Here is a 27637-nt window from a genome sequence, read left to right on the forward strand (position 1 = left end):
GGAATGTGTGGTAAGTATATTAGTTATAGGAGGGGAGATATTACCCGTTCTTAGCGACGCTGTTATTATTATATACTTATTATTTATTTTACATATATTATACAGTGTGTCAATTTGAAAACGAACCAACCCCGATATTTCGGTGATTATAAAAAATATGTAAATTTGTAAAAACACGTCGATTTAAATTTTAAGGGAGACATTTTCTAAGTCGATTTTCTATTAAATTGCATGCATCTTCTAGCGAGAGTCGAAACAGCCACTAAAATTTTAATTGGGAAGGGAGGTTGAGTTATACCTCATTTGAAAAGTTTTTCAATTATTTTTCCAAATGTACCTTTTTTTTTCATTGGGAGGTTTTCGAAAAATCATGTCCAAACCGTAAACAAGCTTCGGTATCAATTGTATTATAGAAAAATTCTTTATTAATATTTTAAGTGCTCAAGATGCTGTCCATTATTTTTTAAACAATATAAATAAAGTCTGTTTTCAAACTCCACTAATATTCACAAAAACTTCCACATGAATTTTCCTGAAGATATGTAGGTGCCTACAATCGAATGGGCGCATCACCGCAAGGATTCCTCTGTCACCAATGACATCGGTGTTATGGTGTGTATGCGCCCATTCATCTTCTTCATTTTTTGCCTCTTTTCAAACTTTGAGCGGCGATATCTCAGGCAGGTGTGGTGCTATTGATTAAAAAAGAAAACTCAAATGAATCGCCTCGACGCCTTCTTTAAAACACCGCTAACAAGTTGAATATATATTCTTTCGTTTCCGAGATACAGCATCATTTTTGTCCCCAATTTTTGCGAATTTTTGTGCCTGAATTGACGGTTCGAAAAAAATGCCTTTCTAAGGCTCCACGACCTCAACTAGGGTATCCACGGTCAATATAGAACCCGTATGAGCACATCGAAAATTGCAAAAATTAAAGGGCGAATGAAATTAACTGTCCGATGCCCATTGGCGCACTTTGATGAGGGCAAAGATTCACTCATAGAACTTATATTCTAATATTTTGCTAGTTAGAGAATCAAGTAATGTAGACGAGTATCACGTAGAAATACGATAATGGAACAAATGGAATTACCTAAACAGATTCGGATAAAGAAATCAGAGGGAGTCCTTGCCCTCAAGACAGCTATCACTATCGCTATCTAAACTAAAAAATATTTTTACTACCTCTGTGTTCATTAGAGACTAGGCAAATAAACTACAATAAATGGCAGTAAAAACTTCTTCACTATGTTCAATCAGTGGTGATGTTCAATTCCTAGCGAGGTGAATGGCGAGGTAATCGTCGAGATGTCCGATGCTTCATTACGTTTTTAACCTTAGCCTCCGTTCGAGTGACCACGTAGAAGAGGACTGAGACATCAATTAGACGATGACTAAAGTATGAATACAAATTAAGATTGTGGTTACCTTAATAAATAAAAGTTATCTGTTAAGTATGATCTGTACTTTTATTTGTTTTGAATGGATTTCAGATAACCGGTTATCACCCATTTAGTTCACCTGCACGAGAAGTATTTGTTTTATCAGTTTGTTAGCAAAATTTGGTCCATTACTAAGTAAATACGTAGTTTCTCTGGTATACACAGTCGAATTATCGAATACATATGTATGTGGTTAAATACAATAAACCGTATGTGTAGATATATGTATAACTCGCAGTTGTATGCGGTGTAATGAACTGATAGTTTGCCATAAATTCAAGGTTACCCAAGTAATTTGGTGAAGTGTATCTTCGAACCTGAAACATAGCCGTGAATTAAACTATTTTGTTGTATTGTATATGTATTATTGTATGTAGTATTTTTTCGAGAATTGTGGTAAGTAAACGAAATATTTTTGATTTGTTGTGCGTTTAATAGGTTTTATTTTAATCGATTAAAACAAATAAAATAATTGAAGATAATTAAAAGCAATTGAATTGGTGGATAAAAGTTTTTTGACGAGATGTGGCTCAGTTGAAAAGTCGATCGAGACCACTTAAGGAATCTCGCGAACTGACTGAAAATGATGTTTTTTGCACATGTTAATACTTCGGCATAAAATCCTACAAAACTGAAATTTAAAGAAAAGTTCATGTTCGCAAATTGCCAAAGAGCCACATAGGCATTTCTTATCTATTATTCTATTATTTTTGTTTCCCATACGTTGTCCTGGGTAAAATCGACAAACAGGAACAATGAAACAACTTCAAATCGGAACATTAATTTAACTCCACAAATTTACAACCATTTCATTAGTTGTTGAATTCTTGATAAACCTCTGAGCCACGTCTAGGCGATTCAGAATCCCTCTATGTAGGTAACTCAGGAAATCTAACGTTCTCATTCGAACCATGCTCACATTAGGCACATCGAATTAGGCAGCAAATATGCAATTTTTTAGCTTAAAAACGACGTTCATTTAACTGATTCAACCATATATCTATTACTATTTGCGAAATCTCCATTCTGGATATCTTCGATACACTGTATTTAAACATTGGGTTTAACACGCCTCTCATTTTCCTATTTCAGATATGATATTTACCACATAACATTAGCGACCGTTCTGCGTTTGAAACCTCAACAAAAAAGTCATGAATTATTTAGATCCAGAGCTTGGCGATGCCGTTCCTTTGATACCCCTTTCAAAATCTTCACCTCTTGCCAACTTTGCTTCCGTCTCTCATTCAAATTGCTTATTAGAGGCCGTAAGGAGCAATCACCCCGAGCTGGAAAGCCTCCTTTCATCCCTCACAATCGATGAATTCCTCAAGATCCCTCATGCAAAGGAGGAATATCGAAATATTTTGACCATAGCTTGTGGAGATTCCCAGGTGAATCCTACAACCTTTCGCACGCTATTCAAATATGTGGTTGCACGATTCGACTTAGACAAATTCAGTGAGCCAGAATGGTATTACTTTGAACCTATCCATTTTGCAGCATACTTTGTGAACGTCGATAAACTGAGGGTAATTCTGGAGACTCTGAGGGAACAGAGGCAGTCTAAAAGACTTAATTCTCAGTCGGTGTTTTGTGAAAATGCGCTGCACGTACTTTTAGCATACGGTAAGAAACTTGAGTCATTCAACATACAACTCTCCAACGGGTGGGAGAGTAGAGTGTGCCAAGTCATCGCTAAGGAGAAATCGGAAGTTGTGAACTGTACCAAGTTACTTTTGGAGGCAGGTATGTAAGAGATAAAGGTAGTTTAGTAGAAATTGCAAATGGAACTCTTATAAAGGTATTGACGTGAACCACAACAACATATGGAACGAAACCCCATTGCTGATTGCCATCCGCTACAGACTGCTGGGGGTAATCCAGCTTCTACTTAGAAAGCCTGACATCGATTTGGATACCTGTAAGGACCCGTTTAAAGGAAAGTCCGCAAGAGATTTGCTCAAGGAGAACGAAATTCATTTGAATTTGTTCAACCCAACAACTACATTTACAACAAGCGAAGTGAAGACCCTTTTCACCTATTTGAAAAGCGGGGACGAGGAGATGTTTCTCAGGTACCTATTATACCGGGTTGGGCGTGTGTCCCGGATCGAAGTATTCTAGTTTCTGTATAAGGCAAAAAATAGTATTTGTGGGCGAAGATTGATTTTCCCTTTATCATTTTCTTAAATGTTATCGCTTTGTACATTATGCCTATGTGCAACACATGTAGATTATTGAGTCTACCTAGTCGCGCTTGCGCAATGAAACGCGTGACGTCTGAAGACGGTGACATCTTTATCCCTGAGACATCAGGAAAAATGTCTGTCCGAGCCCTTGGCAAAGGGTAACAACAATAAATAAAACACAAAATAAAGAAAAATATTTGCAAAAAAATAATTAATTACACATTCCACAATCTTCTTTACAGATTCAATAATGAAAATATCCGCCAGTACGTAGACGAAACAGACGATGGTCAAATCACTATGCTTCAACTCTGTTTATTAAAAGGCTTCATCGATTACAAGAGGAAATTACCCTCTATAGGGCCAAACTCTTACGAGCAAGGGGAAATTTTCGATCCTATGGTAACGTTCTTCTGTTCAAATGGTTTCGGCAGGAGCGTGGAGTATCTTCTCAATAATGGAGCCGATGTTATGAAAAAAGCAAGAGTGTTGGGAGGGCTAAATGCACTGGAAATGGCCGTGAAATTCAGCTATTACCCTTTTTTAGCGTTAATTTTGGAACATAAACACAGTAAAGTAAAGAAAACTGATTTGATTTTGATCTTGAAAGGTATTGATGCCGAGTGCTTCAGTGCAGACAACCACAATGCGAGACAAGTGCTGCAACTGGTGATCTCCAAATTAGAGGATATTTATCGGGTAGAAAAATATGTAACGTTTGATTCCTTTAAGGAAAGAGTCCGTATTAAGAAATACCTGACGAAAATAATGGACTTGTATTTAGAGCATAATGGAAACAACGATATGTACAAAGAGAATATTTGCCAGCTACTGAGAATGGGGGCGACCTTGACTGGAAATTTGAGGAACAATGAAATAAGGCTGAAACATGTGTCCTACGAGACCTTGAAGATGCATTTAGACGAATGCGTGGACTCCAACAACATCTGCTACGACAGTATGATTAAAGACGATGGAGTAGAATACTCAGAGACTGAGGCCCTACACGATTTATGTCACGATCCTAAGAAAAACGAGCTGTTGAATCACCCTGCCCTCATCTATTTGGTTCACTCTATGTGGCTCAAGTGCAATAAATTCTTTTATCTCAACTTAAGTCTATATGCAGGTTTCCTGCTGACGCTTTACTTTTACATTATTTCCTTACAGATGAGTGTTCCAAACGCTATGTTCAAATGGACGTTTTGCATTTTTCTACTGATACAAACCGCTAAGGAGTTAATTCAGTTGGTACTTTATTGGAAGCGCTATTTTTACGATTTATTTAATTACTTAGAGGTTTGCGCCATAGTCAGTTGTTACGTGAACATGTTCACCAAGAAAGAATACTTCATGGTTATAGCCATTTTATTGTCATCTTGCATTTTTTTGCTCATGCTGGGGCAATTACCTAAGTTTACGAAGTACATGATCGTCTTAAGCTCCACCAAGTACTTCCTTGAATATGCGGCTTTTTACTTCATACAGTTTGTATCTTTCGCTATCTGTTTCTTCATCTTATTGCCCCCTGAACGCAAAAACATCACGGATGAAGGAGTGGTGCACACCATCGGTTTGATCGGCTTACGGCTTTTCGAAACGTTAATTTTTTTCATAGGCCAATACGACGGTGACATTAGTGAGGTGCCAAAATTTCCAATATTCGGACGCTTTATCGTAGCGGTCTTCATTTTCTGCATGACCATCATTCTCAACAATTTGCTCGTAGGGTTAATAGTGACGGACATGGATGTGATCCAGAAGAACGGAAAACTGCAGCGGCAAATTAAAATGATACGATTCATAAACCGCGTAGAAAGTTTCTCAAAGCAATCATTTTATCTTATTAAGTGCGAATGGCTGAAAAAGTACTCTATTACTACAGTGTTCAAGCCTGGAAGTAATAAAAATATTAATGATATTTTTGGGATCTTTGAAATGTTCGAGGAGGATGACAGAATGTGGTTAAAACACATTTTTGAAAACCAGACCCCGCAGAAAAGCGTCCTACATAACTTGTATGAGTATCTGCTAGAAGAAATAAAGAGTGATCATGGGAGTTTGAAGAATAGAGACATTTTATTTAAACTAAGGAAGCTAGACGAGCAAATACGCAAGAATTACAAGCACAGATACTGATTCATTAAGAGTAATTTTGCAGTCAATAAATATATTTCCTTTAAGGCTAGTTTCATTCATTTTTCTTTTTATCAACAGGTCGAGATTATTTTTCTTTTATATTTAGTAACAGTTTAAAAACATTTTTATTTGAAAAGCTCCTTGACTTCTTAGTTATACAGGGGGTCCAAAACTTTCTTACTCAGAAACGAAAAATGCTTATTACATTAAAATCTGAAGAATGAATTAAAATGTATCACATAATCTTTAATTAATTTTACTAACAGCTATTCTCTTCAAATAATCAACGGCACGTCTATCAGGACCGGATTCAAATTTATTCAGACACGATTTCTTATTTGAAAACGCAGCGGGTACGGTCCTGGAGAAACACTGAACAAGCTGATACGGCAATCTGCTTTTTATGTGCTGGCAACCTTGCTCCCACAACATGACATCTCATAACGTCATGTGCCACTAAAGATAAACATATTTTTATTTATTAATTAATATGAAATAAAATGAAAAATTAAAGCAAAACTTGCTGAAAAAGGACTGTCCAGTGTCAATTACAAATCGAGTCAACCTCAGTGCAAGTTAATAGTACCAGTGTGACTAACATGCGAATATCATTAATGTTAAAATTTTCTTGTTAAATTCATACTGATGAAACGCAGTAACTGGGTTTTAATTAAGCTATCCTTTTGAGTGGAGGTACTTACCCTGGACGCCTTAGAAAGATGTCTGAATCTGCGAAACCAGGGGCACAACCCCCTGTTAAAATTGGACATTATATCTTAGGACAGACATTAGGAGTTGGAACATTCGGAAAAGTAAAAATTGGGGAGCACCAGATTACCAAACACAAAGTCGCAGTAAAGATTCTAAATCGGCAAAAAATTAAGAGTTTAGATGTGGTCAGTAAAATTAGAAGAGAAATTCAGAATCTCAAACTATTTCGGCATCCTCATATTATCAAATTGTACCAAGTGATCAGTACACCCACAGATATTTTCATGATTATGGAATATGTTGCTGGCGGTGAGCTATTTGAGTATATAGTAAAACATGGAAAATTGCAAGAACATGAGGCCCGAAGATTTTTTCAGCAGATCATTTCTGGAGTTGATTATTGCCATAGACATATGATTGTACATAGAGATCTTAAACCTGAGAATTTATTGCTTGACCATAATATGCATGTCAAAATAGCAGACTTTGGATTGTCTAATATGATGATGGATGGGGAGTTTTTACGAACAAGCTGTGGATCTCCCAATTATGCTGCACCAGAGGTAAAGTATCTATTACAGTGGAAGTTTTAGTTTTCACCAGACTCTATATCTAATTAAATTTGAAATTTGATGAATTGCTACCCCTGTCCATTATTCACACAAGGGATACCACCTGTATCCTGTGGTAAATTGGGATTTTAAATAAGTTGAAATAATATATATTTACTTCTAAACTTAAGTATTTTTAATCTAATTTTCAGGTTATATCAGGAAAATTATATGCTGGGCCAGAAGTTGACATCTGGTCATGTGGCGTAATTCTCTATGCTTTACTGTGTGGCACCCTTCCTTTCGATGATGAGCATGTGCCAACATTGTTTAGGAAAATCAAGTCTGGTATATTTCCAATTCCAGAATACCTAAACAAAACAGTAGTGAGCTTATTATGTCAAATGCTCCAAATCGACCCCATGAAAAGAGCTACAATAGATGATATTAAGAAACATGAATGGTTTCAAAAAGATTGTCCTGCTTACCTTTTTCCCTCGCCAGTTGAACAGGATTCTTCAGTTATTGATACTGATGCTATTAGGGAGGTATGTATTAAAAATATAATGATTAATTATGTATTGGAAATTTGTTTAGGGAATTCTATAACGTTTCTAGACATAATGGTGAACTCTTTTTTTTTTATCTTGAGAAATTGTTAACTTCGGTGTTCTTAATAGAAATCAAATGAACGTAATTTATACATCACAACTACTAAAGACATATTTACTGATTAAACTTGACGATCACTATAGCTAAACAACTATTATTTTGGAAAATTTGCTTTTATATTGGTTGTAACTTTAATTTGAAATATTTGTATTTAGGTATGTGAGAAGTTTGGAGTTCAAGAGGCAGAAGTACACAGTGCTCTTCTTAGTGGTGATCCACATGATCAGTTAGCTATAGCTTACCACTTGATAATCGACAACAAACGAATAGCCGATGAAGCAGCTAAAGCAGAGATCAAAGATTTCTACGTAGCAGGCAGCCCTCCACCAGTTAGCGTGATGCCAAATTCTATCGATTTTAATAGTCCCTTGAAACCTCATCCTGAGAGAATTGCCCCGTTGCGAGACAGAGTGACCGCTGCAAATCATGCTGCAGCAACCGGAGATAGGAGCAGAGGTGAGTATCATGCGTTTTTATTTTTAATAATTTCAACTTTCTTGGCATAACTCTTTGTAAATAAGAATTGCACGGGAATTAAGAAATACTTCAATTTACTGATGTTCAATTACAGTCAAACGTGCAAAGTGGCACCTCGGAATTCGATCGCAAAGTAAACCCAACGATATTATGATGGAAGTGTACCGAGCTATGAAAGCTTTAGATTATGAGTGGAAGGTCATAAATCCATATCATGTTAGGGTGAGACACAGGAACACACTACACGACAGATTTGTGATGATGTCTTTGCAATTATATCAGGTATGTTGAGCAAATGACTTCGCGAAAAATGGTTTTATTAGTATATTCCCTGCTTAAATGAATCATAAAATTTCTAGTAATTAACAAGACTAACAACACTTTTGTTATTTTTAGGTGGATTATAAGAGTTACCTGCTTGACTTTAAGAGTTTAAGCAATGAGGAGGTTGAGTCAAACAATGTGAATCCTGCCGCCCTGTTGATAGATGCTGTACCGACTCCAGTTCAAACAGGTAATAGACATTATCAATGAATTTCTATTAACAAATAGATTTTTCATTTATATTTTTTTATTGGCTTAGGTAATCTACCAACTCTGAAACCAAGCGGGCACCACACTATGGAATTCTTTGAAATGTGTGCTGCCCTTATTATACAACTTGCACGCTAAATATACTTTGTAGTACGTAAGCACTTTGTGTTATTTAGTTTTAGCCGGTTTTGTGATAGCTTTTGGATAGAAGTAGATGTAGAACTTTGTTGTCAGTTGCCAATATTCGACAATTTATTGTTATCGATTTGGATTAACACCACTAACTAGAGTTTTAAATCATCTGCTGCAATATCACCTATAAGAAATATACATAGTTGTACTTTTTATAATTCCAAAGTTGTTGAATGTTGCTAACGAAACAGACTTCACTGAGAAAAAATATTTAAAACGTGCCTCTGATATTTCGACGGCTAGTTGAGGTTTTATTTTTTAATGAACGCCCATTACAACCGTACCATTGTTCATATCTTTATCGATTAAAACAAATTTTAAAATAGATACGCCGTACATTTTTTGGATATTTTGGTTTTTCGTGTGTAATGATACTCCATTTGTCAAATTTAGAAACAAATTATTTTGTTTTTAAATGTAATGAGGCAGAAATGAAATAAAGTATAAAACTTCCATTCTGAAACTTTACAAAAAATAAAATTTACCCTTAAAACCTCTAAATAAAAACTGTAAACTTTTTATGACTTACCCTGTATAATATCTATATTTATTCTTATAACTATTAAATGAGAAAAAAATTGTTAGTAATATTATAATGAAAATGGGTTTAATAAAAATATTGTCGAAATGTTCTGTTGTGTTTTCTAAATATCCGAAAATTATTTCAAATAAATTAGATGTTGATAGAACACCATAAATATTATGATGTTTTTAAATTTCAGATGTTTTATATAAATCTTTAACCAGACGTACCCACGTTTATGAAATATTGATCCTCCGAACGTGACACTTTTATATTAAAAACAGGAAAATAAAACAAAACATTACCTCATTTAGCATTTTTCTTTTTCTTTTTCTGTAAAAGTTTTTCTAATACTTCTGGGATACAATCTAACAATTCCTCAACGCTAGATTTGAATTGATTATCAGCCCATATGTCTTTCAATTCTTGCATCACAACCCCCATAAATCGCCCACTTTCCACTCCCCTCTCCTTCAACATAGCACCATTAATAGGAAAATGGGGTATTTGCCATGTCTCTAGTTCTTCCAAATATTCAGAATTATTATATTTTAGAACCTCTAAAGCGTACTGCTTTATCACTAAAGGTTTTGACTTCGCCTTTATTATTAGCTGTTGGTATGGAAGAAGGTAGTTTGGATGGAGTTTTGGTTCCCTATGTTCGACTATAAAAGTTGCTAGATCTCTATCAAATGCCGACAATTTTAGGCGTCTGTTTAGGGCAATCGCATCTTCGACATTGTTGAGCAGCGACGATAATAAAGTTATGGCGTTCAAATTTAGGTGCCCACTTCGGGTCCACACTTTTTTTAACTCTTCTATGTTCGGCTTCGTGGGCAATCCTGAAAGAGGATAATTGTCATTAATAATTGGCATGCGGCGATGAAATTCTCTATTTTAATTATTCAAGTTATTAATTTATAGATTGGTTCGCAAGTTCACTCAGCCAGACTAATGCGTCTCATAAAAACCGTAAACCCTGTACAATAAATTGATCTTTTCTTCACATTCTAGTTACCTATGTATTGTGATAAGCCACAATCAATAATAACCACCAATAAATCACCAGCAAAATTGCCTTCCAGCATTTTTTTAAGTTCAGTCCATATTCTCTCCCCAGAGATTTTGTCTAAGCCCGCGGCGTTTCTTTTTATGGCCTGCAATGTGTCTTTGTCATGATTGTTACATTTGTCAGAAATTCTTCCATAAAATCTAAAAAAAAACTTTTTTCAGTTTACGCACTTGTTAGGTAAATAACTGTTCTTAAAACGTCTCTACCTGAAATATCTTAAAATTCGCAAGTAATCTTCTTGAATCCTTGTTTCGGCATTGCCGACGAAAGTCACCCTTCGCTTCTGTAAGTCATCGTAGCCAAAGAAATAGTCGTATAAGGAACCGTCCAGCCCCAAGAACATAGAGTTAATTGTAAGGTCACGTCTTAACGAATCTAATAGCCAGTCAGTAGTAAATATAACTTCAGCGTGGCGACCATCTGTTACGACGTCCACTCTCAAAGTAGTGATTTCAAAATTTTCTTTATTGTTAATTCTAGGAGTTATAGTGCCATGTTTTTCCCCATTTTCATTTATTATTCTTATGTTCTCCGATTCAAATATTTTTTTCATTTCAGTAGGAGCGGCAGTCGTCGCGAAATCTAAATCCGTTGGTTTTATGCCCATAAGAAGGTCTCTTACAGCACCTCCAGCAATGCGTATTTCATAGTTATATTTAGCAAATAACGTAGCCAGTGACTTCAGTTCGTCTGTGAACAAACTGCGAAATTCTGGGGTTTCAAGTTTCATTATAACTGGATTTTCCCGTGATTTTGGAACGCTCATTTTGATTTTTGCTAGATGTTTCTCATATAATGCGGCCTAAAAGTGCGTAAAAAAAATACTTAAATCTAGCTGAGATGATTTGTACAGGGTGATCCTTTTTCCTTGGTTTCACGGGGAATAGAAAAGAAGTAATATACAATCATAAATAATTGAGTGATAAAAGAAAATCCTCCGCAAAGGCTTTTTTTTACTGGTCATTTTCAATTTCTTTTTGCATTTTGACTACTGTTTTTGTTTTTGTCGTCTTTGAAACGATGAAATATACCCATTACCACCATTTGCCCTGTATTCCGCAAAACCAACAAAAATGGCCATCCAGTACATACGTACAGAGTACATATAGGGCTTATTAATTATATTTAATAGTTTTATAGTGAGTCTATTTTTAAGCTTTAACTTTACTATTTTAAGTATTTTCTTTATTTTTAATAATAAACCAGCTACGAGCTTGCTTAGATGTAAGAAACAACCCTGTACATACTAGGTGCCCCAATCAACCCAAGCACCTTGCTTGGAATATTTGGTACTATACTTGCAAGGTGAATCAACATTTACTTCCCTGGAAATTTAAAACACCCACACAATTCTAGAAAGGAATCGCACATTTTACCATAAATCAAACCTAAAATAACAAATAACACAAATTTAATGTGAGGTGGTAAGAACTAGTAAGTAGGTATTTGATACATTCAAAACCCTTTCAGGAAGAAAAAAAAACTTGCATTTGCATGTTGGGAAGTAAATGTAGATTTATACTGTATACTTGGATCACGCACCGTGGTTTCTGAGGAAATTTGAGTGTTTTTTGTATTTAAATAAACTTATTCAAAATTTAAATTTTCAATGAAATGTGCTAAATTAAAGTTTTGTTTTTGTTCAGTAATGGTATGTTATTGCTATATGCAAGGTGGCAAATCTATGGATAATTTCAAGCATCCTCATTATGTCCATTATCTTCTTTACTGTAAGTGCCTCTGGTGATGTAATGTCTGTGTTAGTTCAGGTTAGCAATAATAACACAGATCAAACTGAAAGTGGCATTTTACGTTTTTTTAGATAATTTTCAAGAGCATGTAAAAATGTAGTCTTCTTGCTAGGTACTAGTATGCTAGTAGCCTAGTAAACTACTCTATAGTGTTTCTTTCTCAAGTCTTGGAGGGATCCAAGTGTACTCACTTTATCCTGACAAGCAGGCTTAAAATTGAGGTGAACACTAACTTTAGAAAAGTGTCTCTTTGGGAAATGTAGAGTCAACGTTTTCAACTTACAACAATAAGTCATATTTGTAAACTTGGATTTGAAGTTTCTACAAAAAAGACCGGAGTCACAGAAAAACTGAAAAAATCAACTCAGAATGTTATTAATGTGAGCACCGCTTGTCAACTCATGATCAGCTGATTGTCAAGAAAGAAAACAGGTCATTGTTTACATTCATTTGTTATGTAATTATTGTAGAAATAATTATTTAAAAACAAATTTGTTACTTAAGGCATACTTTACAAAATAATTGCCAACGGAATGTAAAATTTATTAAAGGCGATCGGTGCTTTTAAGTTTTGCCTCATCCATTATGTGAAATGAGTTTTCTATTAATGATTCTGATCGATAACTCGTGAGTGATAACTCGATAACTCGAACGTCAATGAAACGAACAATGTCGTTCATTATATCATTTACAGTATTTAAAAGTTTGTACTGAACTAGGAAACTCCCTATATGTACATGTATGTTGTTAAATGTCATGATGAATCAGTGCGCACAGTGTTGCTACATAGCTCAAATACTCATTATCGTGAAACGTTGCCACACTTGGTCTATTGCTATTCCCTACATTGTTTTTATTTTTTTTATTTAACAGTATGTGTCAATGTCATATTGTCAGCTGAAATTTTTAGGAAATAATTACTTTTGTAAACAAAGCACATTATAATATATTATATAGTATTACAGTATAAAGCAGTTGAACAAAACAAATCAAAACAAATGTAGTTTATTGTTAAAATTAGTAGATAGGCGTTCGATAAAAATAGAATTCAAAACTTCTTTTATGTTTATTAAATTGAATATTGTTACTGTAGAATCCAAATATTAATATGATTGTTACTCTTGATTTTTCACCTTTACCAGACTTTTTCTTTGGGCTTTGTGTTCCCTTCTAACAGCAGTCAAATTTACCTACTAGTCTTTAAAACTGTTACAAATGACTTCAGAAGAACCTGGTTTTTTGAGCAACTTTCCTAATTATCAGCACCAAATCAATCAATCTCCCTTTGATATATGTAAGTATCTATTTATGGATGATTTAAATAGTGTAAAATGATTAGTAGAAAAGGTGAGTTTATACTCAACTTTAATCTGTGATAACATTTGTTATCTGTGACTCGTTAATTACTCAACATGGCAGCCATCTACGCTCCCCTGTATGACTTACAGCTAAATCAATCATAATGAGCCCTATTTCTTAGGATTGGAGCTTCTTTGTCTAACAAAGAAATGTGTATGACTGCTCATAATTCAAGCAGTCATGTTCTACCCAGTTTTGTTTGTGTCATTTTGTTGTCTCTAAATTAAGCATAAATCAAATTAAAAAGATAACAAGTCTTCCACTCACAATGTCAAGAATGATGTTCATTGGATATCCATTTCCATGGCAAACAAAAAAGATACTAGAAATTTTGACATTGTGATCAATTATCTTGCTAAGTAAATAATGAGCTACAGAGGGAAGCGTAGAAAAAAGGCAAAAAACATACTTTATACTCATTTAGCACACTCAGTACTAGTGCCTTTTAGTGCTGGCATTAGGAAAAAATAGTATATACACCGTGGTGGAAAGTGTCATGTATGTGTCTTGAGTAATAGCTAACTAGTGCTGACTATCTTTTGCTCTTCTTCTGAACTGTTAGAGAAATATATTAATTTCTATATTTTGCTCTGGATTGCAAGTGTTCCTCTCTTTGACCCCATTTATTGGTTTGCCTAAGCAAAATAATGAAAAATAAATTTAGGGGACTTTTTAGTGATTTTTATGCGCAACTGCCTTTCAACGCCAACAAATACTTTTTGTGACTTTTACGCCCTTGGGCGCCTTGGGCCCTTGGGCGTATAAGAGCCATTCTGCGCCCTAGGACGTAAAAAGACCATTTTACCCCCGCAAGTGGGGGCGTAAAACTACCTTACGCCCGGACGTACAGAAATTGTCATTTTCTTTTGTTTTAATATTTTGTTTATTCTTACAGCGCATTCGCAAAGTATCAACACCATTCCATCAATTCGTGACTATGTTATATCAGAAGATCTATTGGCAGGACAAAGGCAGGGCGACAGGATGTCAAATGTTCGAAGGTTTTTTTGTTTATTTGTAACATTCGATTTCCTGTTCATATCCCTTATGTGGTTAATTTGTGTTATGGTAAGTGGATAAAATTTAAATGTGCAAACCCATTGATTTCATTTCACTGCAATCTAAATTCGAGCAGCACCAATTCTAGAGAGGGCTGAAAGGAGATTACGCCCGCGACCGAAGTTCGAAATTTTTATTTTTTTTTCGCACTCAGTATCTCCTATAGTTTCCGAGATTCCACTGGTCACCCGGAAGTGGTCCCTCTTCCACATGCTTTTCTTTATGGCGTCATAACGTCTTCACTTTTCAACTTGAAATAAAGCGCGAAAGACCATGTATTTAATTCTTATACCTTCTAGAAGTGTGACTTATCCTGAAATATCTAATGAATTTTTTATTTTTAGTTAAAAGGTCAAAATATTATGAACGCGTTGAGTGAGCAGATTCTTCACTATAACGTTCATACGTCCTTGTTCGACATTGTATTTGCTGCATTTGCAAGATTCTCAGTATTAATACTGTTTTATGCCTGCGTCCAAATTAATCACTGGATAGTGATATCAGTAAGTATTTCTTGTACTTTTATGTATCACTTAGTATCATTACATACCAGTTTCCCAGTCGCGTGGAACGAATTCGTTTATTTAATTTAAAATGTAGTAGGGCAGAGAATCTTAATTTCTCCTCTGTTTAACACATGCTCAAAGTCTTTGGCAATGTATAGTAAATGGTTAACATGTAGCTACATCTGTCTTGTTCCATATACATTTGTATGAAGTGCGCAAGTCAAAGTAGCATATGCCATTGTTAAAACTTTTTTATTTGTTTAATATCGACATGCGTACGGCAAAGATAATACCACGTGCTCATATTTGATGCTGTAACTTCATTGAAGTTACTGGAACCGATACATATAAATATATGCTAGTTGTACTTTCCTGGTTTTTATTATATTTTTTATTTTTCAGGTGTCAACGGCATTAAGTTGCGCATTTTTAATAGCAAAGGTGTTTATGTATGATGTAAGTATCTGTAGGAAGTAAAAAAACAAAAGTTGTCATTTTACACAGCCAATCAAAAGCCAAAAGAGTTGTCATTGTCCAGTTTTTAAGTTGTCATTACTAAGTATTTTTGTGGTATGTAGGACGTTAAGGTATCTAATGGATTTCAGTGGCCAAAATCATCTCAGCCTGTTTTTGAAGTACTGCTGGTGCTAGCTTCATTTATTCTATCCTGGGGAGAAGCGTGGTTTCTGGATTTTAAAGTAATTCCCCAGGAAGACCATGCTAATAGGTATCTAATAAGTATGTATAATATTAAAGGTGTTCATAACTATTTATTTTTAAATAGTTACATGAAATATATTTACTAATTCCCTAGTATGAGTAATTGAAACTGAAGTGAATATAATCATATTTTTCAGCTGCTACGGAATCGGAAAGAGTTCCAATTATTAGAAGTTATGTACAAGGTCTTCCATCAATGTATACTGAAAGTGTAGGAAACTTTTATTCGCCAATGGCAACTCCAGAGGGTTCTCTATTGGAAAGAGAAGCAGACCTTTCTGCAATCTTTCCCGTTCTTCTAACTCCAGATCAGGTAACAGCCTGAATAGGCCAAGCTTATTTTTAATATACAATAAAATATTGATAACTCAAGTTTACGTGGATGTTTATAGTGTTATATTAAGGACATTACGTTTCAGGTGAACGATTATAAACATTTAGGAGCTCGAACTTTGCAGACTGCATGGGATTTATATCAGAAGCAGGATTGGAAGTTAGAAAAACAGCAGGACCAAGACCTGGTTTTTGTAAGAAAGGATGCAGTTGTGGGTACCATATTTAAATTAGAGGTATGTTTAATCTCGGAAGTTTTGTTTTGGGTACGTTACGCAAATTAAATTACTTGAAGTATATAACTTGATATATCGAATGCAGCCAATTGGTAGTTATATAAATTTTAATGTTTCAGACAGAAATAAATGTGTCACCAAGGTACTTATTAGATGAGTTATATTTTGGAGTTACAAACTTAACTAAATGGAATAGCTCCATAAAGGAGTCTCATAAGGTCCAAACGATAGATGAATACACAGATATTACTTATCAAATTTCTGCCGACGGCGCCGGTGGATTAGTGAGTAGTAGAGACTTCGTTAATCTACGACATTGGGCTCATGTTGAAGAGACTTATATTCTGGCGTCTGTCAAATGTGATCATCCAAGACTTCCGCCTGGTTCTAAATATACTAGGTAAGTTTATTAAAATAACAATTAATGCCTAAAGTTAATGCGGCAATAAAAAATAGTCCCATTCTGCCCGCATTTTTCTCTCATTTAATTTTTTTGTAGGGCAGAAAATGGGGCTGGTGGATACATTTTCGAAAACATTCCCGAGAACGAGAATAAATGTCGATTCATCTGGATCGTCAATCCTAATTTAAAGATAAAGGTGCCTAAGTTCATTTTGGATAAAGAAATTGTCAAGATGATGTTTACGTTTGCACGAGACCTGAAGGAATATTTAGATGGACGAGGAGAGGCAAAATAAAGGAACTGAGTATTTTCATTTTTTTTCATTCATAAGAAATTTATTATATTTTATGACCTAGTTATTCAATATAAATTTTAAGAAGATAAATACAGTAGATTCGCGATAATGTGAACTATGCGTAATGGAAAATCCGCGTAACGTGCACAACGTAAAAATTTGTACAGACCGCCGTATAACATCAACAATTGCACTTTCAGTTGTGGAAACACCTGCTTTTACCTTAGAAAATTAATATTTTATCGTTGAGTATATCCCCGATACAATGTTGGGGAAAATGGATTTTCTGTATAAAAAGAAACGTATTGTTTTTCTTTCTTGCATTGAGTCTTTAAGGACGCTTTGTTATTAGTGAATGTTAATTGTCATTTGTACGTAAAAATGTCGTCTTAAAAAACTAAATTGTTTTACTTTTCATGAGAAATCGCTTGTAATTTAAGAATTAAATTAAAGACAAACGGTTGCATATTTGGCAAAAAATTATGGTGTTTATAAATCTTAAATTTTTAAGATTAAACAAAAAAATATTATTTCTATGACAGTGAGAGATGCCTATGTCGAACCAAGTAAAATGAAAATATTAAAAAGTTCTGATTTTCCAAGAATAACAAAAAATTGTTTAAATGGTTTCTTGATCAGCGAAAAAAAAATGGTATTATAAGTGGTGAAATAATTAAGCAAAAAGCAAAGCTAATTAATTTAAAAATCAGGGCGAATAATAAATTATTTACAGCATAGTGATGAATGTTTACATTGCTTGAAAAAATGTTTTGGAATTCATTTTTTGAAAATTTTGGAGGAAAAATTATCTCCTCATCTAGAACTTGTAGATCCATTTAAAAGTAAATTAAAGAGCAGAATAGAAGACCTTGACATTACATTAGAGCAGCTTTATAATGCTGATGAAACAGGGCTCTATTGGAAATTTTTACCAGAGAAAACAGTTGTCTCAGGGGCAGAAAAAATGCTGCTGGAAGAAAAATCGAAAATCAATGAATAATATTTTTAGCATGCAACAATGGTTTCTATAAAAGCTCTACTTTTACTGGATAATGCGTCATTTCATCCACCTGAAGATAGATTAAAAAGCAACGATGGGTTCATTCAAGTATTGTACCTCCCCCCTAATGTTACATCTCTCATAGAACCAATGGACCAAAACGTTATTCTATTAACGCAATTATATTATAGAAACAGTCTTCTATCTACTGTAATAGAAAAATATATGAATATTTCCGACGTCTTAAAGAAATTGATTATTGAAGACACAGTTGTCAACTTAATGGCAGTTTGGAACCACGTTAATCCAGAAACTATTAAAAAATGTTGGAAGAATATTTGAAATGAAATTCTTTCAAATTTATCTCATGAAGAAGGCAAAAATGTACCACTCACACTTTTGAAACGTCACAAAAAACGCCAATGGGATAATGATAACTCAGTATTTAAATCGCTTGAACTTTTACGGACGGTAGCACCACAAGTACCTCATCCTGACTCTAAAATTGATGTTAATTTATGTGTTTTACTTAACGGATGCGTTTGAAGATTCTGATGTATTGAAGTGAAATGAATGTGATAATGAACTTAGAGATGACGATATTGAAGAATGTCCAAGTAATGAATAGGCGGAACAAAATCCTGCGTTGTGAAATAAAATTTCACTGGATAGTGCTATAATCGCTTTAAATATAGTTACTCAGTGGGCAGAAGATAGTGACGTTGACTTTACCGATCTATTTGCTATAAAAAAATTAAGGCATAACGCTATCATTCAAAAAATAAGAAATCCTCAGAATCAAACAAAAATATTGATTTTTTTTGTGTTAATGTTTCGATTTTTACTGTTGTTTAATTTAATAAGTCTTTATGGTTATGTTGATATTTATAAATGATTATTACCTTGTACATACAGGTTTCTATAACGTGATTAAATAGTTAACATGAACAAGCTCACTTTTTTTTTTGGTTCACACCATCGCGAGTCTACTGTAATTGTATTTTTGAACCCTACTCTCCCATTTGAAACATTTAAAACATTTTATTTCGAAAGGTATCTTCTTCATCAACTTCTTTCATTTGTTATCATCTTGTCATTTATCATCATATCTTGACTGCGGCGAAACGTTACATTCAGGTAGAAAAATTGAACAGAAAGCATATTCTTTCTGGGTGGTCATTAAATTTATTATTAGATATGTAGTTATATTTTTTATTAGATCAGTTAATGGTTAATATGTAACAATATTGCATATTCTATCAATGCTAGTTACTAGTTGTTTTTTGATCTCCATATCGTTATTTCTCTTGTGGAGGAAACCACTGTTGACAAGCCTCATTTGCTATTTCACACATTGCAGATAACGCTTTACTGGCAGATGAGTCGTATTCTGAAAACACATGATGATATGATGAATACAAATTTCCTAGGCTTTAAAAGGATACCTGTATCGGGTGATTGGTATCCTTTTGACTAGTTTAAAAGAAGGTCGCTTAACTTGGTATTGATAAATAATATAGGGTGATCCCTTATATATTTACTCATGGACTATTATATTACCCCTATTTGAGTACACATTGTAGTTTACTAAGAACAATGAAATATCACTCACCACCATTGACTAGATTTCCAGACCGCTTTCCAAAGATAGATCCGTTAAAGGGTGGTTTTCGATAGGTTGCAAGGGCAGGTGATAGAACAAACAATATGCTAGCCGCCATTAGCAAAAGTGATAACTGTGTACATAAGGATTTAGAAACCATAATCTAGAAATGAAAATAAAATAGATAGTATCAGATCAAAACACATACAATAAAGGTAGTAAAAGATTATGACTTTTAATTTAATATGGTTAACTTACTCTAGTAATATAAGTAGATATTGTTTCAATTGCTTCTAGTCTATTGAATTGTTGCACTGATTACGCAGCATCTACTACTAAAAGCTCTACAGAATGTAGGTTTCTTTTATACTTGCTGGTAACTATTCTTGCATTATTGGCTTAAAAGTCAATTTAGGTTCCATTACCTCTAGCAATCTGGATTCTTAATGCAATAAAGCGGGTTATTTCCCAACGGTTTTAGGCTCTATAAAGTGTTGTATGATGGAACAGTGGGATCATTGTAATTAATATGGCCACATTTTTCTTGATACTCTATTTTTTCAAACAATGCTTTTAAATAATATCTTTCGACAACCCTGGTCACAACCATTGTCTTTACTTCATCAGAGGAAGCCTGATGGCTAAGTATAATGTGTAGTATGAAGTTTTTTTTGGAACAAAATCAGTTTGATTCAAAGTAAAAATTTAGCTTAGTTTAATTTGGAAACTTGCTTTCCAACTTTACAACTATGGCATAAAAATTCCAAATACGTATTTAAAAAAAGCCTGTTTTGAGCGCGGCATTGAGAACTAAAAGTGAATCTTTTTTTCTGTTTAGCTTTTTTCGCTCATGTCGCAAATAGTTCCCGACTTGAGTATTAAATTGAGGTAACGACATATGTAGATATTTATTTAATTTCGATTTTTTTTAATATTTCCACGAACAATGCAGAAATTGAACTGAATTTGGTACAACTAGTAACAGTGGATTATATAATAATTCTGAAAAAGGGCAATTTTTATCAAATTTAACCAACATCACTGGTACTACCGTAATAGTAAACGCAATTAACATTCAGTTTACGCTGTTAAATAACGTTAACGGGAGTAGATAGCTTCTAGAGAAAACTCTTTAATGATTCTAACTTTTTGAACAGGTGGCGCTTTGGACAACGTAAAAAAGACACAAACGTAGTGACAGCGACAATGACATGTTTTGGTTAGCTTGAGTGGGCCAAGAACGTAAAATAAATAAGAATTTACTTACCAACATTAAATATTTAGTAAAGAAATTTATGGTCTACATCATTTACCAAAATACCATTTAATCTGCAAAAATGAGTTCTGGATTTATAACTGAAAGTGAAGCGTCTGAAATTAGGAAGAGACGTCAAGAGGAATGGGAAAGAGTACGAAAGCCTTCTGATCCCCTAGGTGAGTAAGTATGCAGTTTTAATATTTTATTACTTGTGAGAAATTGGTTACAAGTGAGTATTTAAGTATTCAACTTCAATGAGCTAATTTTTTACCATTGTTAAAAAAAATCTTATTTCCACATTTAGAAAGACCTGAAGATCCTTATGATAGCAGGAGTTTATATGACAGGTTGCAAGAGCAGAAGCAGAAGAGGGATTTAGAATATGAGGAAGCCCATAAATTAAGTAAGTGTCCCCCTAATTGTCTGTGCAAGTCACCCCCATATTTTCCATATTCCTAATTCGAATTTAACTTAAAGTTTAAGATCTGTTTAAATTGACCATTTTTATAAATCATATTTATCTTTTTTTGTGTCAACAGTAATAACAATGCTTGTTAACAATATACCTATATCTATGTATTATTTGCAGAGAATATGATCAAGGGTCTTGATGATGATGAAGTTGAGTTCCTTGATTTAGTTGATCGTACCAAGATAGAGGCAGACCGTAAGAAGGAAATTGAAGAAGAGAAAGAACTCAACGATTATAGAAATAGAGTTGCAATTTTACAGGAGAAAAGTATTGATAAGCGTTTACAAGCAGAGGTGGTTGTTAGCAAGCCAAAATGTTCAGGATCAAAAAATCTCAATCAACAAAAGTTATTGAAAGGTATTTGACATTGACAAATGCTTCAGTATAGTTGGAATTATTTCAAAAGATTAAAGTTTCCTTTTTTCATTTTTAGGAGCTGTTATAAAGCGAGCTGAAAGTGGAAAGCGCAAAATGGAACCAAGTAATAATAGTAACGACAAAGACGATTCTGAAAAGAATCCAAAACAACAGAAAACTGTCTCTGATAGGGGCGATACCACTCACAGGTCAGATACAGTTCAGAGTGTTGAAACTCCTCAAGTTGGCGTACCATCTGCTTTTAAATGTGTTGCTGTTTTGCCAGGTACATATATATTTCTTTTTTATTTGGACCAATGTCTGAATTAAGGAACAAACACTCCTAATGCGTTTTAAGTTACATGCGTTCGTCTGCCATTACTGCTTGTATTCTGTAGTTGATTAGTTTAAGTGGTATTCTAGGTTTAGGTTACTATAGCGACGCATCTTCAGATGAGACAAATTCAGACTCAGACAGTTCCGAAATAGAAAAGGCTTCAACAAGTGATTTGCTGGGCAGAAGATTATCAAAGAAGAGTGCGCTGCAAGTACCCCATAAGTGATGAAATTAGAAACGTCACCTAAATTGCAGTTGTACATTTTTTTAGTCGGTCGCAATACCAGGCAAATCTGCATGGTTTGATTTGAAAATAATTGTATAGCGTATATTACGATATTCATTATATACATATTAAAATAAAATAAAGAATAAATTACAGACATACTGATAGTTAAGTCCCAACTTCCCGACAATTTAGTATTTCGGTCACCAAAGCGCACCGGAAAAATTAGAATTTAAAGAAATCAATGTATTGACCTTTGGATAATATATAGATTTTCTCTTGGGCAGTCAACGTGTTGATTCACTTCCCAAATTAAATTCTCTAGTGCGTCTTCAACTTTTTATACGTACCACCCTGATCATGAGTTTTAAAATGTATTTCCCGCACTTATGATATGTGAACATGATCTATCGATTTGATTATGCCATTTTCGTTCCTCATCTGTAATTAAAGTGGCCGTGGTATTTAACTTTCATCCAAACTAGACGAGGATAATGTTAATGTGTTTCGCACGTGCCATCGTTATTTTAGCAAGTTGTCAACATCATAGACTGTTTGTTTAGGTTCTCGGTATTCTTTACTAGATGCGTCGCGAGTCATATATAACGAACTACTCGGTGATTCGAATATATAAAGAGATGATGAAGGCCCATGGTTGCTATCGTTATAAAAATGTTGAACGCGTTTACCCGAAGGACGATTTTCGAAATGTAACGCGGTATTATGTTTTTTATTGCACTTTTTATATCAACTTAATCTGCCTTTTTGACTCAGATGTTGTACGCGTAAACAGTTTCGGATTTCATTGTATTTTTCAGGTAAAATGTAATGGTTTGGAGGGAAGGCGGAGCAAGAGCTTTGAGAAGGAGGAGGATTATGATAAAGCCTGCAGGGGGATTTTTTGAGGGCTGATGTATCTCCAGAGGATTTCGTTCAGGACATGCAGTGATCCAGCAGTCGTATACTAAGCCTTCCTCGAGGAAACTTTTAGGAGAAAGGAACCTTCAGGAGAGAAAAGTAGTATAGTATATGGTCAAAAGTTATAGCTTTGGAGGATATGGAGGGTCAGTACCTTTCTGCTCACCACACATTTCCTCGCATAGTACACCGGCGTCAAGGTCTTTAACCAAATAAGGTTGGAAAATCGTTGAAATTTGTCACTACAGTGCACGTTCAGTTATGGTTCATGTTGCTAATATTTTTTTTGAGCATTTTTTTTCAATGGCATCAAAAACCGTTTTCATTTTTATTGAAGTTAATTATAAAAAGCTGCAGATCATATTCTATCATTGGTACAGATGCTAATTTTAATAGTTATAATTTTGTGTCATCAAAGTTTAACTATAATGCTCGATTACGTCTCTTGAAGGGATAAGTTCTACGAGGAGTAACTTGAATAAGTGAGGTGAAATGGACAGGGTTTCCTGCTGGTTGTATGGTATACTAATACTATATAAGGGATTTTTAATTTTCTTTTACTCGTTTTTAATGTAAAGAAAGGAAATAAAGGAAAATAACGCCACGTTCAAAGACCAGTCCCACTATTCTACCCACTTCTGTATTTGAGGAAAAACAATTACAAGCTGTAATTACGTAATTGTAAATTTGGCTGTAATTTGTAACCAACAACCGACTAGTAGCCATCTTAATTATGAAAAAAAGAAGCGTGTAACAGCGGCTATTATTCAATAGCGTATGATACATGTTGATTTGCGTAATTCTCCTCGAAGTTCATATATGGCCATAGTAAGTTGTTTCCTATCTTTTTCAAATAAATTTCGGGCAACACGGTAATGTCAAGTAAACCCAATAAAATAATTCAATCTGTTGTGCTGAAGGCGATCATTTGCTGTTAAACGTCGACGAATCATTCTTTAAATTACATCGCTCGAAATTTGAGATGACCACCTAACCGATCCGATTGAATGAACAGTGGTTTAGTTCGACGATTTTATCTTTTAATATGTGCAACAAATCATCTATAAATATGTAGTTTTTTGAAGATCTCGTCTGAGTGATGTCGTCCTTGTAGCTCGGTTGCTTAGCCTCCTTTCTTTCCCTTGAGTCACGCCCGGTACCATTAAATCATAGTGAATGTTGCCGTTCTGGCGCATGCTCTGGTTCCTATGTTTCTTCATGGAAGCACCTGCCGCACCTGCTGATAACAAACTTTCTTAGAGGATGTACAGGGTCATTCAAACTCGACGCCTCACCTATTTTATACGAAAACAGTTGAACTTAGCAAAATATTTTTTTCACCACATTAAATAAAAAGACGTAAACTACAATAAATGCTAAAAACGTTGAAATGTGGAAAGCGACACTCGGCGTCGCGACGCCCATTTTATGTTTTTTTTCAGAAACTTACCTTTCTTTTTCAAAAATGTGAACATCGATACATTCTAAACAAGTTTTTTATAAAAGATTTTTTGAAATTTTTAATAATTTAAAATCTACGAGAACAACAAATATTGATATATTAGGTAGTCTTATGTTAACACATTGCATGGTATACTCCGCTACGCACTTACGCATGAAGAAGGCGAATAAATAATGTAAATCGTTGCCTAGCAACACAAACATTCAAATTGTTAATTATTATTTATTTATTTATCAAAGTGTCAGTTAAAATCGGTAAACGAAAAATATAATACAAAATCTTAAGAAATAAAACAAGTAACAAGTTAAAAAATAAATTATAAAATGTACTCAAAGTGGCTACCGTCTGCTAGCAAATAATGCCCAAAACGCTTTCTGTCTTCTTGACATGTAACTTTGCCAAGAGTTCTGTGATCTATCGAATTACAGGCATCTCGAATTTTTTGTTTCAGATGTTCTACATTATTTGTAGGAGTACTGTAAACAATTTTTTTAAATGTTTTCCACAAAAAGAAATCTAAACAACTTAGATCCGGCGATTTCGCAGGCCAAGGTAGTGAGCCAAATTATCGATTCCATCTATTAGGAATTGTCTGATTTAGGTATTGGGTAACTATTACAGCATTATGGCATGGTGCGCCATCCATTTGAAATCACATATTTTGTCTAAGCAATAAAGGCATATCTTCTAATAATACTTGCAGATTAAATTCTAAAAAGTTTCCGAAATTTTGACCATTAAAATTATAGTCATAAAAATATAGACCTACTAAACGTTGACCAATTATGCTACACCAGGCTTTAATTCCATTGTGCCCTTGGTTTTTAATATGATTAAATAAATGAAGATTTTCGGTGGTCCAGTATCTCCCGTTATGCCGGTTTAGATGCCCATTGCTCTCGTCACACAAATCTGCTCTCGTCGCTCCATAAAATTTGATTATAAATCCTATGGTTGTCGTTTTTCATAATGACCATATTACTTAAAAAATCAATTCTTCTAACACGGTTTTCTTCATTTAAAAGCTGTAGGTTGTTCAGTTTATTGGGAATATAATAATTTTTCTTGAGAGTGCGTTGAATTGTAGGCTTGCAATATTAATTGACGCTCTAGGATTGCCTTAAAAAAATTTACAGATCTGAGCTACCACAAGATCATTAAAAATGGATTTTGTTATTGGCATTGATTTCCTGCATGAAAATGCATTTGAATTGTTTTCTCAGTTTGTTTCTAAACGAGGAAATATTTTATGATCAGGAATCACTCGATCTGGATACCTTTCTCGATACAGTCTAACTGCTGCTCTTGAATACGTTGAGTCTCGACATAAATTAATAACATGTCGACCTTTTCTTGATGACTAACAATTATTCAAATATTAAATTAAAAAAGTATCTTTTTTTACTTGATAATGTGAAAATGAACATTCAGTCAAACTGGTCACGTAAAAGCACATGTTTGTGTTGCTAAGCAACGGTTTACATTGTTTCTTCGCCTGCTTCATGCGTAAGTGCGTAGCGGAATATACCATGCAATGTGTTAACATAAGACTACCTAATATATCAATATTTGTTGCTCTCGTAGATTTTAAATGATTAAAAATTTCAAAAAATCTTTTATAAAAAACTTGTTTAGAATGTATCGATGTTCACATTTTTGAAAAAAAGGCATGTTTCTGAAAAATAACATAAAGTGGGCGTCGCGACGCCGAGTGTCGCTTTCCGCATTTCAACGTTTTTAGCATTTATTGTAGTTTACGTCCTTTTATTTAATGTAGCGAAAAATATATTTTACGAAGCCCAAATGTTTTCGTATAAAATGGGTGGGGCGTCGAGTTTGAATGACCCTGTACGTAAAAATATGCAGTATCTAATGGAAATTAAAATTGTATTGTGATGGGTATGTGGAGTGGCCCGGCTAAGATATTCTACTGTTAATAACTTGTTAATCCACTACGAAAACTAACTAGCCCATTAAAGGTCCTCGGTAAATTAATGATAAACATGGAGAGCAACGCGAAATGATAAATTCTTAAAAACTTAAATTGAAATGTTCTCCTGGGACCATCCAACTAAAGTGCTCAAAGATAATTCATTCGAATTCGGCACATGCAGGAAAGGAACCAAAAGCAAATGTCCAGTCTGTTCGCGTCTGCTTTATACCGTCCGATATTTAGTAGTCATAATATAATACTTGAAATCCTCTATTATTAAATTCAGTGACTCAGGAATGGTCCGTCATTTACGGGTGTCCGTAAATAGAGATTTTACGGTACATATTTTATGTCTTTGCAGCAAATGTGGCATGTTTTTAAATCAATCCGAAAAAAATCAATGATTTTACGGTCGCATGTAAACTTCCCTCCAAAACCCGTAGCTCCGTTTATTATGCGACTATAAAGTTCACTGAATAATTTCGATTCTAAATAGTTTGGAAGATATGACCGATAAAAGTTTTATTAGATATTAAACCTGATGCTGTGAAAATCATAACAAATTCATGTTTTACGCTCACCTGATTGAGTATATGAATTTATTGAATTCCTCGCTGTTGGCGGAAGACTTTTGCTGTCAGCTCGAGAACTGCAGATCACTCGCCAGCAACACATTACTTTTCGAAAATACTGACGAAATCTAGAGCAAAATCAAAATGATTTTTCCTTGCACTGAGTAATTGCAAGGTTTAATAAGGTTTGTCTTCATAATTTCATATTTTTTATTAATTATTTGAAGTTGTATTATGCATTTAAATCCGAGCTCTAGTTATAATGTTTTTGAAATGGATCGGTCTTATCTCGCTGTCCTTCCTGTACTGTAACGCGTAGAACTCACAGG

The 27637-nt window shown here is 34.2% G+C and overlaps 8 protein-coding genes across 14 annotated transcripts in view; 4 read left to right on the forward strand and 4 right to left on the reverse strand.

Annotated features, from left to right (window-relative positions):
- The window catches only part of LOC136419594 (spliceosome-associated protein CWC27 homolog), a 113657-nt gene that overhangs the window by 30012 nt on the left and 56008 nt on the right, over positions 1-27637 (reverse strand). The window lies entirely within an intron of this gene.
- Positions 1635-5792, forward strand: LOC136419933 (transient receptor potential cation channel protein painless-like). The gene is made up of 4 exons (XM_066406543.1): positions 1635-1841; positions 2538-3194; positions 3250-3523; positions 3880-5792. The coding sequence occupies exons 2-4, from the start codon at positions 2600-2602 to the stop codon at positions 5774-5776; spliced, it is 2766 nt and encodes a 921-aa protein (XP_066262640.1). The 5' UTR covers positions 1635-1841; positions 2538-2599; the 3' UTR covers positions 5777-5792.
- Positions 6216-9754, forward strand: AMPKalpha (AMP-activated protein kinase alpha subunit). Its single transcript, XM_066406045.1, has 6 exons — positions 6216-7050; positions 7251-7586; positions 7866-8166; positions 8282-8469; positions 8584-8701; positions 8771-9754. The coding sequence occupies exons 1-6, from the start codon at positions 6496-6498 to the stop codon at positions 8857-8859; spliced, it is 1587 nt and encodes a 528-aa protein (XP_066262142.1). The 5' UTR covers positions 6216-6495; the 3' UTR covers positions 8860-9754.
- On the reverse strand, positions 9738-12642 carry LOC136419595 (CCA tRNA nucleotidyltransferase 1, mitochondrial). 3 transcript variants are annotated; one of them, XM_066406051.1, is made up of 4 exons: positions 12543-12642; positions 10715-11310; positions 10455-10648; positions 9738-10278 (listed from the first exon to the last, which is right to left on the reverse strand). In XM_066406051.1, exons 2-4 carry the CDS (start codon positions 11272-11274, stop codon positions 9743-9745), a joined length of 1290 nt encoding a protein of 429 aa, XP_066262148.1. In that variant the 5' UTR covers positions 11275-11310; positions 12543-12642; the 3' UTR covers positions 9738-9742. The 3 variants fall into 3 exon arrangements, with proteins under 3 accessions (XP_066262148.1, XP_066262147.1, XP_066262146.1); XM_066406050.1 differs by having other exon boundaries at positions 12493-12636; XM_066406049.1 differs by having other exon boundaries at positions 12451-12636.
- On the forward strand, positions 13213-17186 carry Start1 (Steroidogenic acute regulatory protein-like). 2 transcript variants are annotated; one of them, XM_066406536.1, is made up of 9 exons: positions 13213-13553; positions 14514-14686; positions 15022-15180; positions 15586-15639; positions 15789-15921; positions 16041-16216; positions 16323-16472; positions 16592-16872; positions 16972-17186. In XM_066406536.1, the coding sequence occupies exons 1-9, from the start codon at positions 13475-13477 to the stop codon at positions 17168-17170; spliced, it is 1404 nt and encodes a 467-aa protein (XP_066262633.1). In that variant the 5' UTR covers positions 13213-13474; the 3' UTR covers positions 17171-17186. The 2 variants fall into 2 exon arrangements, with proteins under 2 accessions (XP_066262633.1, XP_066262634.1); XM_066406537.1 differs by lacking the exon at positions 14514-14686 and having other exon boundaries at positions 13215-13553.
- SIFa (SIFamide) lies at positions 19339-20201 on the reverse strand. Its single transcript, XM_066406077.1, has 3 exons — positions 20032-20201; positions 19783-19936; positions 19339-19560 (listed from the first exon to the last, which is right to left on the reverse strand). Exons 2-3 carry the CDS (start codon positions 19931-19933, stop codon positions 19469-19471), a joined length of 243 nt encoding a protein of 80 aa, XP_066262174.1. The 5' UTR covers positions 19934-19936; positions 20032-20201; the 3' UTR covers positions 19339-19468.
- On the forward strand, positions 20969-22578 carry LOC136419601 (PSME3-interacting protein). The gene is made up of 5 exons (XM_066406063.1): positions 20969-21207; positions 21336-21434; positions 21621-21860; positions 21937-22146; positions 22284-22578. Exons 1-5 carry the CDS (start codon positions 21111-21113, stop codon positions 22421-22423), a joined length of 786 nt encoding a protein of 261 aa, XP_066262160.1. The 5' UTR covers positions 20969-21110; the 3' UTR covers positions 22424-22578.
- Positions 23903-27637, reverse strand: part of LOC136419599 (tachykinin-like peptides receptor 86C) — a 56180-nt gene continuing 52445 nt past the window's right edge. For 2 of the 3 annotated variants that reach the window (XM_066406060.1, XM_066406058.1), the window contains 2 exons: positions 27318-27436; positions 23903-24581 (listed from right to left, as the gene is read on the reverse strand). In XM_066406060.1, coding sequence (XP_066262157.1) covers positions 24403-24581; positions 27318-27436 — 298 coding nt within the window. In that variant the 3' untranslated portion in view covers positions 23903-24402. The remainder of the gene's footprint in view (positions 24582-27317; positions 27437-27637) is intronic. The other variant, XM_066406059.1, reaches the window with a different exon arrangement.

The sequence above is a fragment of the Euwallacea similis genome, chromosome 3 (genome assembly GCF_039881205.1).
Source record: "Euwallacea similis isolate ESF13 chromosome 3, ESF131.1, whole genome shotgun sequence".
Classification (NCBI taxonomy): Eukaryota; Metazoa; Arthropoda; class Insecta; order Coleoptera; family Curculionidae; genus Euwallacea; species Euwallacea similis.